General features: G+C 31.6%; 1 protein-coding gene across 1 annotated transcript; it reads left to right on the top strand.

Moving 5' to 3' along the window:
* The first annotated feature begins 1,523 nt into the window (after positions 1–1,523).
* LOC124370524 lies at positions 1,524–2,378 on the top strand. Its single transcript, XM_046828814.1, has one exon. The coding sequence runs from the start codon at positions 1,524–1,526 to the stop codon at positions 2,376–2,378; it is 855 nt and encodes a 284-aa protein (XP_046684770.1).
* The last annotated feature ends 15,666 nt before the right edge of the window (positions 2,379–18,044 follow it).

The raw sequence follows: 18,044 nt of genomic DNA, 5'->3' as shown, positions 1-18,044 counted from the left end.
GTGTTCTAAGCGATACCCTAGAGCATTGATTGCTGAAACCATCTCGGGAAATGATGGTTACCCGTTGTATCGTTGGCAATCAGTTGAGGACGGTGGGCGATCTGTAATTGTGAAGATAAAAGGAAATTTTGATGTAGATAATCGTTGGATTTTGCCGTACTCGCCAATATTGTCCAAAACTTTTGAAACTCACATAAATGTGGAATTTTGTAACTCTGTCAAATTGATAAAGTACATATGTAAATATGTTAACACAGGGAGCGACATGGCCAAGAGGTAAGTGAAACGAAGTTCACCGGGTCAGCTAGTATATTTATATAATTCTTACTTTCGAGATTTCGTTGATTTCGTACAGTTCCTAATGAATTTTTGACATTTATGAGAGTAAAAGTTTTCATTTACATTTCTTGTAGAACAGTGCCTCCGTTCAAAATTAGAAATTTTTAAAACTATTTCAATATTTATGCAAAGTATGACATTTTAATGTATTAATATTTGCAAAAAATATCACGTTTTCAATATTTAAAGTAAATTGAAGTTATTTACGTATTTGAAATATAAGTTAAATTTGTATTTGAATAGTATCCAACGGGTTTAAAATTTCTTTAAAAAACCCCAGATCGGCCTACGCTTGTGTATAATTAAAAGATATCAAAACGTTTATATAATATAAAAACTTTGTTTTGGCTGTATCGCTTACTTATTTTCACAACCTTTTTTAAATGTTTGTAAATATGAAAACTCTCTATATAAGAATAAATCAGGCCTCAATATGAAATGTAGTAATGTAACGTATATACACTAGTAATATAACAAAAAAAAAACATACAAATACATCATAGCTACAACAAAACAAGTGTTAGAGAATAGGATGACTACCAGATAATAACGGCAAAAATGATAACGTGATGATGAATGGATAACAAATAATAAAAATTTTAATAAAAATGATAAAAAAGAAAAATTATATCGACAACAGTTTATCAGGAGGCGTGGAACCTCACACACTTATATACTGACGCCACATACAACATTCTCTCTCTCTCTCTCTCTCTCTCTCCTCTCTCTCCTCTCTCTCTCTCTCTCTCTCTCTCTTTTCCGGAACGATAGTTTAATCCTACTTTGATTATAAAGTGTGGAAAGTGTAATTGTGTTATTGAAGCTCAAAGTCAAAAACTGCAATGTATTGAGTGTAGCGGTTTTTTTCGATTTGAAATGTGCAGGTAATCTTACAGATTCAGATTATGAGTATATTGTTTCTTCTCAAGTCAATTGGAAGTGCAATATGTGTGATCGTAAGAAACATGCAAGGGGTGATTCTACGCCCGTTACACCAACAGGTGAGAAATTATCTGTTTTTAAAACGAGGGGAATCGGAAGCTGACTCAGATTCGAGCACAACTCTTGTGTCTGGAGTGACTAAGAAAACAGTATGTCGAACATGCAAGAAGGGGTTTTCCTTTAATGCCCACCGAGCAATTTGTTGTCAGTGTGCTGAAAGTTTTCATTTTAAATGTTTGAACATGAAAAAGGAAGATTTTATAAAGATAGAGGATTCTTGGTTATGTCCTGTTTGTGTTGTGTCATCTGGTGGCAGTGCGGTAGATAGGCAAGTGGCCGCTGCCTTAACGGCGGTAGATAAGCCCGGTGTCGAGATAACGCCTAATATTGAACTTGTCGATATACTAAATGAAATGAAATCATTCAGGCTGGAGATTAAGGAAACTAATAAGGAATTTAGAAATCAGTTAGAAAACTATTCCGAGTGGATTGTAGATAATGGTAAAAAAATTGAGGAGGTTGGAAATAAAATTGAGAAGGCAATTGAGGACATAGGGTTTCTTCGTCAGGAAAACGCTAATTTAAAGAAGATAGTTAATGATCTTTCCAGTAAAGTAAATGCATTGGAACAGTCGAGCAAGGACAATGTTGTTGAGATTAGTGGGGTACCTCACAAAGAGAAGGATGATATTTTGAATATCATCGGTAAGATATCGGATGCAATCGGCTTTCTTTTTAAGGAGGATAGTGTTGACAATTGCTATCGATACAAATCAATTGATGGGTCAAGACCTGGAATTATTGTTGTCCGTTTCGTCCGAAAACTGGACAAAGAAGCATTTATGAACAAGAGGCGTGTGAAGAAGAATCTAAACTCGAGAGACATTGGTTTCATGGATGGAGACGCATCGGTGATTTATTTCAATGAGAGTTTGACGCAGGAGATAAGAAAACTACTGAATATGGCTCGTGCTATTAAGAGAGAAAAACAGTATACATATTTGTGGGTAAGGAACGGACGCATTTTCATGAGGAAAAATCAAGGTGACCGTTTTGTTACAATTAACAGCATTGAGGATTTCAACAAATTGGCCTGAGGATGCGCAGTCAACGAAGGAGTATGGTTTCGATCTATTATTAGCTACGGAAGTAATATAAGGTTAAGTCTACATATCTCACTGAAAGTCTCTATTTGTATTTTTATTGTAAAAGTGTTTGATAATATAGCCAATTGTTAAATATTAATGTGTTACTTTCTTGGCGTTTAAATTGTATTAGTGGTGTTCTTAATTGGCTTATTGTTAATACTTGTAGTTTCCATTTGGTTATTTGTATACATATATATAATTGATGGCCAATGATAACTTTAATAATTTTCAACATGTTGCTATTGATAATGGTCAAAGACGAGGTAATTTAATTAGGGGTTTAAAAGTAGCACACGTTAACGTAGAAAACCTTAGAGTTCATCGTGAAAGTTTTATTACATATTTTCAGAATGGTTTATATGATATTATAGGGGTAACGGAAAGATTCTTGAAATCAGAAATATTGTCTCAGCCATATCAGTTAGAAGGTTATTCCCTCATAAGACATGATAGAGAGAACAAAGAGGGAGGAGGTGTTGTAGTATATCTAAGAATTTTTTTTCAATTACAAAGTGCTTGCACTCTCTCAGGCGATTTACTGTAAAAAACCGGAGTTCATTGTTTTAGAAGTGGGTTCAGGCTGGAAGCTTTTGTTATGTGTTGTTTATCGTCCACCAAAAGTGGGCTTTCTTGTAGAATTGTTTGATGTATTATCTAATCTTTTACCAATTTTTGATAATGTTTTAATTTTAGGAGATTTTAATATTGATTAAGTAGTGACAAAGTGTTTTATGACAAAACTCAGTTCTTGGGTTGTGTTAATGACTTGAGCCTACATTTGTTGCCACTACAGACAACGTATCATTTACCAACATCGGACACGTTACTAGATTTAATTCTGTGTAATGATTTGTCTAAAGTTATTGATTATGGTCAATCATCTGTGTCAGGGCTTTCATATCATGACTTAATATATGTGGAATTAAACTTAAAATTTAAGCGAGGAAATGAGAAAAGCTGTTAAGATGTTAAGAGATTTTAAAAATATTTATAAGGATAAGCTCAAAGATGAATGTTTAGCATTAAAATGGGAGGACCTTTATAATAACGATTCAATTGAAGATAAAGTTAATATTTTATGTGAAAGGTTGTTATCTTTGTATAATAGGTATATTCCAGAACGGCGTATTTGTACGAAGAGAAACCCATGTCCATTGATTGATGGGAATTTAAAAACATTAATGAACCAACGAAACTCTCTGTACAAGCGCTATGTACGTACTAAAGATCCTGTTACATGGGAGCATTACAGAGTGATACGAAATAGTATTAAGAGACAAGTCAGAGATGCTCGAAATAAACACTTTGATGACTTTTTCAAAACAGACGTTTCGAGTAGAGTTCTGTGGAAAACAATTAGAGATCAGGGTGCGGGTAAAGAGTCTAAAAAATTGAGTGATCCTGTTGTTGATATTAATGAATTAAATTCGTTTTTTTGTGGAATTAATAATGATATTGATGTTAAAATGATTGATTATTATAATGGTTTAAGAGAATTTGATATGAGAATTGATGATTATTTTAGTTTTAGTCATGTTAACACAAATTTTATGTGTAAGGTTATTTCACAAATATATTCAAATGCCATTGGGAGTGATGGGATACACTTGAAGTTTTTAAAGTTTATTTTTAACGAAGTTAAAGATGTCATATGCCATGTGTTTAATTTTTCTTTAATGAATAGTGTATACCCTCAGCAATGGAAACTTTCTCTTATATTGCCTTTGCCTAAGATACCAGATCCAAGAGAATGTAAGAACTATAGAGCTATAAATATCCTGTGTGTATTTGGAAAAATAATTGATAAGATAGTGTACCAACAAATGTGTAAATTTGTGTGTGATAACAATTTATTGTGCAAATATCAGTCTGGTTATAGACCTAATTTTAGTACTCAAACGTAACAGGCGCTTGTGAATGTAACAGATGATATAAGACGAGCAATGGACAATAGGCAATTAACGGTGTTAATATTACTAGATTTTTCTCGTGCTTTTGATTGTGTTCATCATCAGTTAATGTTAGCAATATTGCGTTCCTATTGTTTTAGTGATAATGTAGTAACATGGTTTAGTTCATATTTAAATGGTAGGTTGCAACAGATTAAAACCGGAAGTGGCCGATACTCAGACTGGAAGAGTAACACAGTCGGTGTACCGCAAGGCTCAACCTTATCAGCTTTGTTGTTTTCTCTGTATATAAATAGAATGTGTGATTCTTTGATGTTTTGTAAATCCATGGCATATGCAGATGATCTGCAGTTGTACATTCATGCTGATGTTAATAATATAAATAATGCTATACAAAGTTTAAACTCAGATTTGAACACACTCCTTATTTGGTGTAAAGCTCATTGCTTAAGTTTAAATATTGCAAAGTGCAAACCAATTATTTTAGGAACTAGTAGACTTTTAAATACCTTGGATTACAATATAATCAACAATGTGGTCATAGATGGTGTTGTTTTCCCATATGAGAAAAATGTTTTGAATCTTGGATTAAGGATTTCAAATAGTTTGTCATGGTCAGATCAGATTAATTATATATATAAGAGAGTGTTTCAATGTTTGTACCAGTTTAAGCGGTTGAGTTTCAATCCATCTATTGTAGTTAGAAAATTGTTGGTATCAACATTGATTTTTCCATTTTTCGACTATGCTAGTATGGCTTATTGTGATATAAGCAGTACTTTAGTGGAGAAATTACAAAGAGCACAAAATGCTTGTGTTAGGTTTATTTTCAAGCTCAGATTGGATGAACATGTAACAGGTTACTATAAGCAGTTAGGATGGCTAAAAATTAAGGAGAGGTTAGAATACAATATGCTATCTTTGTCTTTTAAAATTTGGAAAAGAAGAGAGCCATCATATTTACATGAAAAATATACGACTATGAGAAATGTACATTTAAGAGAAACACGTTTTGGTAATGTAATTCTTCAGTTTCCTAGACATAGAACTGTAATTTATTCAAAGTCATTCCATGTTGATTCTATTAGAAAATTAAACGCATTACAGATTGAACTTAGAGATTGTAACAGTGAAAAAGTGTTTTTGAAAAAAGTAAAGAAAAACTTACTGGCAAGATATAATAGATTTATTTTAGATGTAAGAATGTATTTGTTGGTACTTCGTTGACTTATTGTCTAATTACAATGTTTAAATATAAAATCCATAAATCTAAACATAAATTAATCTATAATAAAACATGTAATTGTTAGTAAAATATTATAACTCATTTATAAATGTATAACCACAACTCAAATGTAAAAAGGATTGTATTTATTTGATGCCTGTTCCGGTGGAAGAGTGGACCTCTGGTCTAAACCGGGGCAGGTAAAATAAAGAAATGTCAAATGTCTCTCTCTCTCTCTCTCCTCTCTCTCTCTCTCCTCTCTCTCTCTCTCTCTCTCTCTCTCTCTCTCTCTCTCTCTCTCTCTCTCTCTCTCTCTCCTCTCTCTCTCCTCTCTCTCTCTCTCTCTCTCTCTCTCTCTCTCTCTCTCTCTCTCTCTCTCTCTCTCTCTCTCTCTCTCTCTCTCTCTCTCTCTCTCTCTCTCTCTCTCTCTCTCTCTCTCTCTCTCTCTACCTCTGCCTCTACACTCTCTCAACACACAATCCTACAAAGCTACTACATCATGACACTATCATACGCCAATCCACTGTAAATACTCCTCATTAATATCGGATCAACAATTAAACTAGTGATGTCAAGCATAGCTAGCATGTCACATCACACAACTCATGATCAAGTATCTTTCAATATGACATAATTTTAGTGTCAGCACTGCAAGTACAAGTAACCTACTATGCCAGTGAATGTGCATTGTTGTATCATATTTTGGTAGAGACAGACAAATTTTCCCTTTCATTTTTATTCCACCCCTCCTATTTTTTTATGCTAAGACTAGTCCCATAAAATGTCTGATCTTTACTAAACAGATAAAATTGAATGGTTTGTCCTGGACATATAGAGAGTACTAACAAAAGTGACAGACAGGATCTGCACTATCCCTCAATAAAATACCGTTTTTGTCTTCCTAATAATAATAATACATTAGTAATACTCAATTTGTAACATTTTAAATTATTTAAAGTTGTTTTGATGTAGTGTAACCAAAACTTTAATAAATTGTTCTTTTAATAACATAACATGATGTTTCAATGTTTGTAATTATTCATATAAAATATTGTAAATAAATAGTCAGAGGATTAATAATTAAGTTAATGTTTATTAATTAGCAAATATATACACATTAAGCACACCGACAATGTAACACGTTGAATACGTACGGAAAAGAATAAATCATATTTAGCTATATCAGCTGTTGTAAAAGTTAGAGCGTTATTGAAGCACTTAGTGGGCTAAAACATTCTGTTTATGCCTACTGAGAGGGTGTTAAGTTTTCTATTCTGTATCATTTATCTGTATGACAGCATGACGATAATGAAATGAACTATGTGATTAATATTTAGCTTGCAACTTTAGCGAAGCCTATTACACAACACGTGGTGCAGCGTACTCGTACCTTGCATATATAAACCAACAATAAAAGAAATGGATGTGGTCCATGTTAAAACACAAAAGTGGAACACGTAACTTTGCGGATTTTTTTGAAAATTCACAAGCAACAATACAGGGATAATCATAAGTAACCCTAATTGTCTATATTGATTGTAAATCTACCGATATAATAATATATACAAATTAATTGCCAGTTTTACTTCATTATTAATATTTTTCAAATGTGTAATTATTTGAAATTAAAAGGACAGGGCATATTTTTACATCTTCCAACAAGAAAAAGACAACCAATGGCTAGGTATTCTGAACATGGTTAAGAGAAAAGTTAGTTTTAGGTTAAAATGGATCGATAAAAAATCAGCAAGTCGTACCCTGATGAAACTACACAAGATTATAATTTTAAGAAAACAAGAAGGCAGCTCACCAAATTATGTTAATGACATATCCTTTTCGTTTATAATGTATTCTAGGAAATGTTGGCAATAATAAATACAAAGCGATGCTGGATATAAAATGTTTCATCAATACCATTTACATATTTTGTCAGCTGTGCCACAGAGATGTAAATGAAACATTTTACACCAGCTGGCTTTATTAAACGTGATTTTTCATGTTTACTTTTACTTTCTTTTTATTAATAACGGGTTTCTAACGTATCAATTGATCATTTCCATTAAAACAAGTAACAGTGTGTACATATTTTGCACAAGAACTATTTCAGAGACATAAATCGGTCTGATTGATCTAGGGTGAAACACTGTTTTATTTAACAAATCATATGTCGTCATACAATCGTCTTCATGAAATCCAAATTTTATGACCTGTGGTCTTAGTGGCTTGATATAACGTGGACTTATATGTGCATTTCTGTCTCCCGGTGAGAGGTTACAACAGTTAGTGCAAGTTAACCCACTCGGCAACTGCCATCTAGAATGCTCATTAAATTTTTACATCTGAGTCTCCGAAGAAAGAACCTAAAGGTCTATCTTGGCACTACTCCAAATGGTAAATCAAAATATATTATTCTCTTCCTCGATAGTAGTCCTTGTCAGTGTATTTATTTAATTTTGTTTAATGGAATTATACTAGGATAATTTTAAAAAGTATCATGAATTGAGAAGACGGAACAAAACAAATTAACCTTTAGCTTATGTTTACAAATCCTATATCACAATTTTTTAGTTCCGTCCATTAGCAAACTCAATACAGGCGTTCATAAATAGTAAATATTTGGTAATTAATTTACAGTGGTAACCTTTTGTGTATAATAGACTTGTTTTTAGGGAATTTATTTTGCTATTAAGAGAGGACGTTACAAGATTTTAGGTTATAATAAGGCAAAACATATATTATTTTGGAACCTTTTAGATGAATTTGCATGTAGTTCTGTTGAATACTGACCGAGCCGCGCCACTACTTAATCGAGGATTAATTAATTACATTCGGATTGGTTCCCTGTAATGCATATTTGAACTGCTACCAAATCATGTTGCCAGTTTCACTATTGTTACTTAACAGTCACATTGACTTTTGTTTCTTTTAATGGTAAACCCGCGATAGTGATTTATATATTACATGTATATTACATTTGTGGTACAATATCTTATCTGATTATACCTCATTTTATGAATTTATGATTTAGTGATAATAAACGTTTAAATTATGACATAGTTACAATTTATTTCAAATAACCATTTCTAAAATCCTTTAGGCATATCCAAACATCGATAAAAACCAAATTTACAAACAGCGACAAAATGTTACAATTAGTTTCATTTTAGAACATTATCCATTGCTATGATTCAGGAAAGTGGGCGTATTACTGCGTTTATAACCATTTCAATTTAGTGGAAAAATTAAGGGATGTTTATTTACAAATGGTTTGATCTTCAATTTCTCTTTGCAATTAGGGTAACTTGTAATTTACCCCTTAAGATTAACTTAAATTTTGATAACGCTCAACAAAATTCTACTAGTTGATATGTACCTCAATTCGAAATGCATGTATTTGATCTTTATCACGAGAAAGTTTACTCAGTACCATGGACTGTGCTTAAAACAATGCAATTTTAAGAAATAATTGTAAAACAATATACTTACTCAAACTAGATATTTGATCAGAGCTTTAGTAAGTTAGTATCTCCGAATAATTAGTATCTTTATGTACAACATATATTTTGTCAGACCTTTAGTAGGTATCTGTGTAAATAATACTGACCTTGATAGAATATTTTACGGTGCTGATAAAAAGCAACAAGAAAGCGTCAGAATTTTAAAAGATATTTTCTTTCACGCAGTTATGACATTCAGCGACCATTTATAATACTTAGACATGACGATGGTCCAAAAAAGGTTATGGATGACATACTTGTTTTAGAGATCTACACTTCATAGTATATTTCATAACACTTCTTTGCAACTGGGAACACTGTAGTTTTACTATTACTTTACATGTCGTCATATTATATTGTGGCAAAGTCACCAGATTAGTTTAAATAAGTACAATACTAAACGTCATATATATCTAAGGTGATGAACGATTAAGATGAAAAGATACAATTGATACAAATCATGAACCAATAATAGCTATGATTAATTGTAATTAAATTAAGATTATAAACTATTCTTATATCAACATATACTCATCTAAATAGTATCAGCGTGCCATTCTGAAAGAGCTATTGTAGCCAAATTGACTTTTAAATAAAGCAACGTGTTATCTACAGTAGTGTATGTGTCGTGTGTGTATTAGTGTGAGTGGGGGGACCTGCAATTGAATCAACCTGTAACAATCAGAAAATACAACACAAAAATCTAAAAATATTTTATGATGTTAATCATAAGATTTGCAAAACCATTAGGTTTACAGAAATGTTTTAATAAAGTACAGATTTATAATTGGTGTCGATTTTTGTAGCTCACAGTTATCTGCTCATTCTAAGTTTTAGTGAATCGTATGTATTCTGTAATGAAACTCATATGCGTACTTTTAGTACATTTTGTATTTAAGTTGATACCATCCGTAAATCTTCGTGAAAGTTTTATGGATTTTGTACTACCTTAAGAGTATTACTACTATAAGTTGCTAATCATGAGGGGTGAGTTGAAGTGAGAATACGTTCAGATCCTCCCACACCTGCATAAGAGCCTCGTTCTTGTTTAATCCAGAATGAGATGTATCACTGACAAATGTTGATAATTTTTCATTGTCATTTGCAGTTTTCTGATAAAATTATACCTCGACTAAATCAAAATTTAACTTGTAATTTTCATTAATAGGAATATTATATAATAGTTGTATTAATCAATTTCATGTGGCAACACTTTTAGAGTTCTTAATCGTATAATCTCGTAATATAAACCGAAATTTACTGTTTCAAAAATTGATACTATTATCTTGCTATGCTTTTTAATGCACTCCAGAAAAGATAAGTGTTTATATGTTTATATGCATTAAAATTTGTATTTTTATATACGAAAGTCATTAATATAAGTAAGAAGTAATGTTAAGATGATCACAGCATAATTCACCTATTAGTATTTAATATTCGTACTTCTTGTGGACTATCCACAGTACTTGTTTATATGGATTGGTAAAATCATTTGCGATAGATAGTACAATACGTTCACTACTTTGCAGCTCAACGTTATACAGTATTTCTACCGTATATAACAAAAGTTAAGACCGAGTCAATAAGTATATAATTTTGATTTACCAGTTTGATTAGTTTAGACTGAAGCTGTAGTTCCTTTGTTGAGAGTCCCGGATTTGGAGAAGCGTTGAGAAATCCAGATTGTAGTCCACTTCAGATTTAACTTGCACTAGCTGTAACCACTCCTAAATGTTATTTCAATTACAAATTTAAGTTACATGGAACAACTGCAATTCAATTTTAAAATCTCTTATTTTGTTTTCATGGAGACGATATGTATTGTTAGGTAACATACGGTTTAACCTTAGATCAATCGTACTGATATTTGAGTTCTGGTGGTAACACTGCTACTTGGTTTGTTTGGCTGTTCACCTCGATGTATTCTGGATTTATTCAATTCAATAGCTAGATATTGGTAGTAATACCTCGTGGTGAAGAATTTAAACAGCATGAAAAAACATTATTACGGTACTGAAATAGAACTAGATAAATAATCTTGAGCATAATCTTACTAAATAGAAAGATATAAAAGTACGTCACGTAAGAGCATTAAAGTAAATAGAAATCATTAAAAATATAACAGGCCGCTCGTGGGAAAGTCTGGAGCATGTTCCGACAACAAACAACTTTATTTTGCCGCATTAGTTCTTAACAAAGGGTTTCATTAAATTTGCACGCTCACAACGTTCTGCTTATCTCATTGTATTTCAACACCGTAAACACATTATAGGAAGCCTACAAAAAATTTTATTTTAAAGGCATTACGAGAATATTTGTTAGAGCAGTATTATATTCTTGATTGTAATTGCATAAATTTGTAATCAAGTAGTAGTTTTCCCCCAAATATATACTCATTATTAAGAAGGAAATAAGGCCTCAATGCAATCGTGTAGCTGTACGTCTGTCAGTACGTCCATACATCCGTCCGTCCGTCTCTATAATAACTCTTTATAGGAAGGTTCTAGTGAATTCAAATTAGGTTCACATGTGATCTTTGTCCAAGGAAAAAAAATTATAATTCTTGAAAAGATTGAATTTTTTCAGATCGTAAGTTAATTAAAAAGACATAATTCCGAAACTGCAATCTGAAATTCAGACGTACATTGAGTATGTACTGCACTTTTAAATGTATGCACTGTTATCTACTATGCAAGAGACACGGGAAGATAATAGCTCGCTGACCATCTGTGAATATTCCAAGGAGATTGACTTAATCATTTACAAATTGTTGAGAGTTAAAATGAGTTATTATGATTTGGAGATAACATTGTTAGGTGATTCAATTATACCTGAGTGAACGGTAGTAGGTCACGAAGGAATGGATTAAAACTTCCTAGCCCCTTACTATGCGGCGTGGTTAGGCTCAGGGTAGTTGTTTGGTGCATATTATTTTCAAACTGTAAACATCTAATCTACTTGTGTAAAACATTGTACAGTTCATTTATATGCAGATGATCGTCGGTTTTACCTTTCATAACTTGTGGTCGCTTATATAAATACTGACATAAATGTTTCATGACATATTCTGTCAACAACGGCTTCAAGTTGAACATGAGCAAGAAAGAAAGAAAGAAAGAAAGAAAGAAAATATTTATTTCCCAAAAATAAAACATAGTTAATACATAATAAACAATAACAGATATGTATACAATAAAGTCCTTGACCTGCCAGGGTGTCGACCAGAAAAAAATATGCTATAAGATTTACACTAAGATAATTGAAGCTCACAAAATTAGAATATTAATATTTACATAGACATCAATATAATCCAAAAGTTTAACTTAACTGTTTTCCTAGAATGTACTAAAATTAAAATAAAAAATAAAAAAACACGTTTTGGTTAACTAACATACTTAAAATACTCTCCCCCAGCTCTAAATAATTCATCTTTTTTTATATTTTGGGAAATATAATATACCTCTAAAGGCAAGCCTGTGCAGAGGTACATCTTCTACATTAACAAAATATTATAAGTCGAGCATAATAATTAAATAAATAATATAGTAGCTTACTCATTATATCATTAATAGACTACAAATAAATGATAGGAAAATATTCTTTTTAGGTGCTGATCATATGTCCCTAATTTTGGCCGTAAAAGTTTAAATGTGTCAAGAAAAAACTAAAAAAGAAAAAAAAAATGACTTTGTCTGTTTGTAGGTTTTCGTGATTTGAGCAGCGTTTTGTGTGTGTGAGTGTGTGTAGGTTTATGTGTTGGTATGGGTGCAAGTGTTCAGTTTTGCGTATAGCTCCACAACAATCACTCAGCCAGCTTGGGGTGCAAGTGATGCTTGAAGGCTTGTGATGCCTGGTGACTTGTGATAAGATAAAAACCCTGGGCATGGTGCTTAACAAAGTGCTCACATTTTCTGATCATGTCACTCCCGCCATTCAGCGATCTCTGGCTCAGGGGATTGTACAGGTTTAGGCACCTTATACCAAGATCCGACAAAGTTCACATCTTCTTTTTGTCAGTATTTATTACTGTTATCCAGCATATGGAAGAAGCCTCTCAAGGAAGGACACAGTAAGGATGTTGCAAAAACCTGCAGTAACGTGAATATACTTCCTCTCACGTTTTGACCTAGTGTCTCCTTATCGTGAGGCTGCCCACATGCTTCTTATGGTAGTCTTCTGCAGGATGCTGACGTGCTGCATTGTCCACATAATTTTGTCTCTAAAGTGGCCGCAGTACTTTCCCGGGGAAAAGGTTGCTGAACGATGTGCTCGTCGACGTAAAAAGCTGCACCTTTTTCAGAGTTAGACTAGAGACTGGTCGAATAAGCTTTTCCTACTTTGGGCCTACACCTTATAATGATCTTTTTAAATACATTAAATGTATTGTAGCTTGTAATGCTAAAAGCAAATTTATATGATTGTAGTTTTTAATTTTGTTTTACCTTTCTAAACAGATTTTATTAATTTTACATTAGTTACCAGTTTCAGCTAAGTTAGTTTTAATGCCTCTTGTAAAAAGATAATATAGTGAAAGCTATATTCCCAATCCATCCATTTAGGCAATTGAGACAGTTTTTACAATATATTGAGTCGATGCAAATGCTAATCGGCGGTAGTAACCTAGTTGAAACTAGCGTCTCAGGCCCTGTGAACACGATCAACTAGTGTTCTATTGAAGGTAGCTTCGGCCTGTAGCGTTTTTAATATAGTTCATATTCATAGGTTAAGCATTGATCATGCATAAATATAATTAAAGAGTTGATTAAAGTTTAATTCTTGAATTTTATTCAGGGTTTTGTGAATAATAACCCAAATCGTTATACGACTGTAATGGAATATCCAACAATTAATACTCAAAGCAAGGGCAAGAAAGTTTTTAGATCCCCATAAAATACGTTTCTGTCTTGCTAGGTATGGCAGGAAAGTTCCTTGGGTGACTGGTGCCTCTAAGGCATGCAGGATGTTTAAACAGGCGGTGTGTGGACTTTTGATCCTAAATAAAGTTATAAAATGTTTGTTCAGAATGGTAGCGATTAATGAATAATGGCAGCTGGTACACGCATGTTCAGGCTTAAAATATTTATCACTTCAATAATATTACTATAATATTATTTATATTAGTAAATTTGTATCAGTTTAGAAGAAATTGGAATGAAACCGAGCTAAACGTGCACGATGACTGCCCTTTGGTATTTTAATCCAAAAATTAAATGGGGTTTCCCTTCGGCCAACAGTAACCCGTGTCTACATTTCAAAGTCTCTATGACCATTCTGTGTTTTTATGAAGACGGGTAAACGCCAAACGGGCATATGAACGAAAAAACGGACTATTTGATCTTTTGACCTAAATGTAAATAGCCAATAAGGTTTTCCTTGGGTCACGAATAGCCTACTCACAAGGAATCTACATACAGCTGTATATCAAAAGTTGTCACAAACATGCATACGGGCGGACAAACAGACAGACGTACGTCCTTTAGCCGTAAGGTCTCAAAATCAATAGGGTTCTTAAATATATAAAAAAATGCTTTTATTTAAGAGTGATTTTCGTTTGCAAACATTTTCCTGAATAACTTAGTGGTTATTAGGTACACGGTCATTTAAGGCTTTAATTAGAATTCACTCATTTCAGAATTCCTAATTTAATTTTCATTTCTCGTTTTTTAAATTGTTTTTTTAAATAAACAAATAGTAAGAGTGATCCCCTATTGAAAACTCTCCGTCAGCCGTATGGTATGAAATATATCGATAAAAACAAATTTGAAAAATAAATATGTATAATTCACTTTAGCTTTATGTAAAATAGTATAAACGTTTATCTCATAACTTTTTGTAACATTAAATTGTTTTTCAGGAATTATTTCATTGAACTTAAATTTGTTTTATATTTTTTGAAATATATGAGATTTAACTAAATAATTAAATACTCGTATTATAATGAATTAATATAATATTTTGAGAAAAATTAAATAGTTAGAGCAAACTTTGTAGGAAAATCAAACTGGAAAATTTGCAAGAAATAGGTAAAAAAAGTTTCAAAATATGGTATGGAATACATTCTGGACACGCAGCTACGAGATCAGAACCAGACGAGGTTTTTCTCAACGACATCTACAATTCTCTCCAAACTACACATTTTATTGTCACTTTTATATTGTTATTCACCCTAACTATCTACTGTTAAGGGTCAGACATATAGAATGTAACTACCGTATATTAAATATTTTGTATTTTTTAACATATTGTAAAAGTACATGATTTCTATTTTCATACAATGTTTAATAGAATTGTTCAAATAAACTTGTACCAGGATTATTCTTTCTATTAAATAGTACTATTATTAAACAATAATAGAGAAATAAAAATAATAAACATGATGATAATTTAACACAATTTATTATTTGTAATTCTTGTTATTTGAATTATAATAAATTTACTTACTTTACCGCTTATTATATTTAATACAACAGTTCTGTAACTTGTTAAACAGCATTGAAACATACAATTTTTAGTATCTGAAGTAATATAAATACGCATTCTATTACAGATATTAATAGTTAAGAAATTACAGTATTAGATTAAAGTAAAATACTAATAGAAATAAACAAAGCTGCATTCTTGTACACAAAATAATAAGAAAAAAATATGATAATAAAATAACAAATATAGCCTATGGCAAAAAACCATAACAACAAATAAATTATTTTCTATTGGTTACATGTGGTACACAATGTATTACTGAGATATCTCTATTAGAGTGTTTATTTTAGGAGGTGTTAGGTTGTTACAGGCTGTGCCATTGATATAAAATCTGAGATTTTTTTGGACAAACCGAGGCTCTTATCCAGCTGTGGGAGTATCTGAACACGTTCTGTCCTCCACCTTCACAGCCGCCTCTCCAGACCAGCAATATTATGATACTGCTACACTTTAGCATACGGAAGCCCTCTTTTTTTGAAAATAATTTAAAGTGTTTCAATCTGCAACTCTTTTTTTATTATTTAAAAAGTATACAAAATAAAACTGTTGCTACTGCATTACTATGTACAGTTTCCTCAACACAACAACATTAATTGAAACAAATTAATTTCGTGTCAATCGCTATTAAGGTAATTGTTAATATGAACAACAAGTTTTCTAATGAGTAACATATTATTAATAGTAATAGCTATAATTACTAATGTAATTCCTCAAACCGATGATCCTGCGTATCAATCAACAAAGGGATAAAAAATTTTGTACTTATTACACTTATACTTATATACTTTTATTATTATGTCCAATTACATAATTACGATTACATTTAAAAACCTATTTGATCGGACTTTTAAATTAGTTAAGTGATTCATATAGATAATTTTTGGAGTAAAATTATAATAATTACATGTACTTGCAGGATATAAAATCGATCATTAAGTAATGCAATTGAGTTATAAATATTTACATTAATATAATTTATACTTACCCGTTTCTCATGTCACTTCAATGAAGTCTTTCAAAGTTCTCATCAAACGCGACGAAGAATGTCAAGTGGTGAGCAATCAAGAGCTCATAAGAAGCAGATAGATTCAAGGCTAGACCATATTATATGCCTACTCATCATATTACAGGAGTCGAAACACCAGTTCACTCCAAATATCTGTTTAGTAACTAGGTTTAGGTGTTTAGTCGTAACTTTTCAGATCGTAATTTTCTCTCCTTTTTAATTCCCATTATATTCTTTCAATTACTACATTATTTTGAACTTGTTCTAGATAGATGCCACTTTGTCTTTATGGCAATTTATGCAGTTTAATTGATTTGTAATTTGCTAGTATCTGTGATAATCGAACAGCAAACTTATGAATCTCAATCAGAGTGTTTCACTATAAATAGCTAGGGGGAAGTACGGATTATGGTTTGTACTAACCATTTTATGCTTCATTTTGAGTATTTTGCAGTTGAAAGTGTTCGTATTTTTCTTTAAATTGGTATTTATTAAAAACATTTTCAACTTAGAAATATAGAAAGCGTCTAGACAAAAAGAAGTAACCTAGAACTGAAACTATTACAGTAACGTTGAATTTGAACTGGATAATTAAAAGTTTGTCTGCAGCCAGGGAGACTCTCTGCCCAAGAGTGTGGAGGCTCGCAAGCAAAGATAACATATTTCCTCATTTTAGTGATTGCTAGCTTCACGGTATAGTAAATACTTCTGCTTTACCCACAACTATTTCTCCAAGTTATACACAATATAATAAAACTGTAAATTAAAGGATTCACAGTATTATACTAGATAATTTGTACAAGATTAATAATATTAGTTCTATATTATTTTATCCCGAAACGTATTTATTAGTTTTGTTTTAAACAGTTATGTATTAATTTGGGTTGTTCACAACCATAAGCTAGCGAATTTATTTTAAAAATTGATGTTTTTAGTAAACGGTGTTATTTACAACGTCTTAATACATTCTTGAAGCTCTTGTCTTATTGGAAATGATATATTAATTTAAACAAACTCTCCAATAATATAAAGTTTTTTATTTTTGTGAGGCCTTTCGTAATCAATGAGTACATCTTCGGACTCACACAACTGAATAAAAGTAATAATAACAATAGTAACATAAACAATTTTGTACTAAATAAAAACATATGTCATTAAAAATACAAAGAGGTAATATTCCATGAGAGCACAGTATGTTATATGTATATATATAAAAATAAAGTTTATATTTAGTTAAATCAAATAAAGTAATCTAAAACAGAGAGCTAAGGAACATAGGTCATGTTTAAAATACCAACAGGAAGAAAGATCAGCCATGGCAAAACATGCACTTCAAACTGGACACTCTTTTTCAAATACAAAATTATTAAAAGAAGTAAAAAATAAAAAAATCCTTGATGCATATGAAAAAATTTTTATAAAAAAGAACCAAAATAATTTAGTAAACAACAAACCTGGGCCTTTTCAAAATTCAACCGTTACGTTATTTGATTCTAA

This window comes from Homalodisca vitripennis, unplaced genomic scaffold, assembly GCF_021130785.1.
Source record: "Homalodisca vitripennis isolate AUS2020 unplaced genomic scaffold, UT_GWSS_2.1 ScUCBcl_255;HRSCAF=1794, whole genome shotgun sequence".
Classification (NCBI taxonomy): domain Eukaryota; kingdom Metazoa; phylum Arthropoda; class Insecta; order Hemiptera; family Cicadellidae; genus Homalodisca; species Homalodisca vitripennis.
Note: the sequence above shows the minus strand (reverse complement) of the source record. Positions and strands in the feature narration are given on the sequence as shown.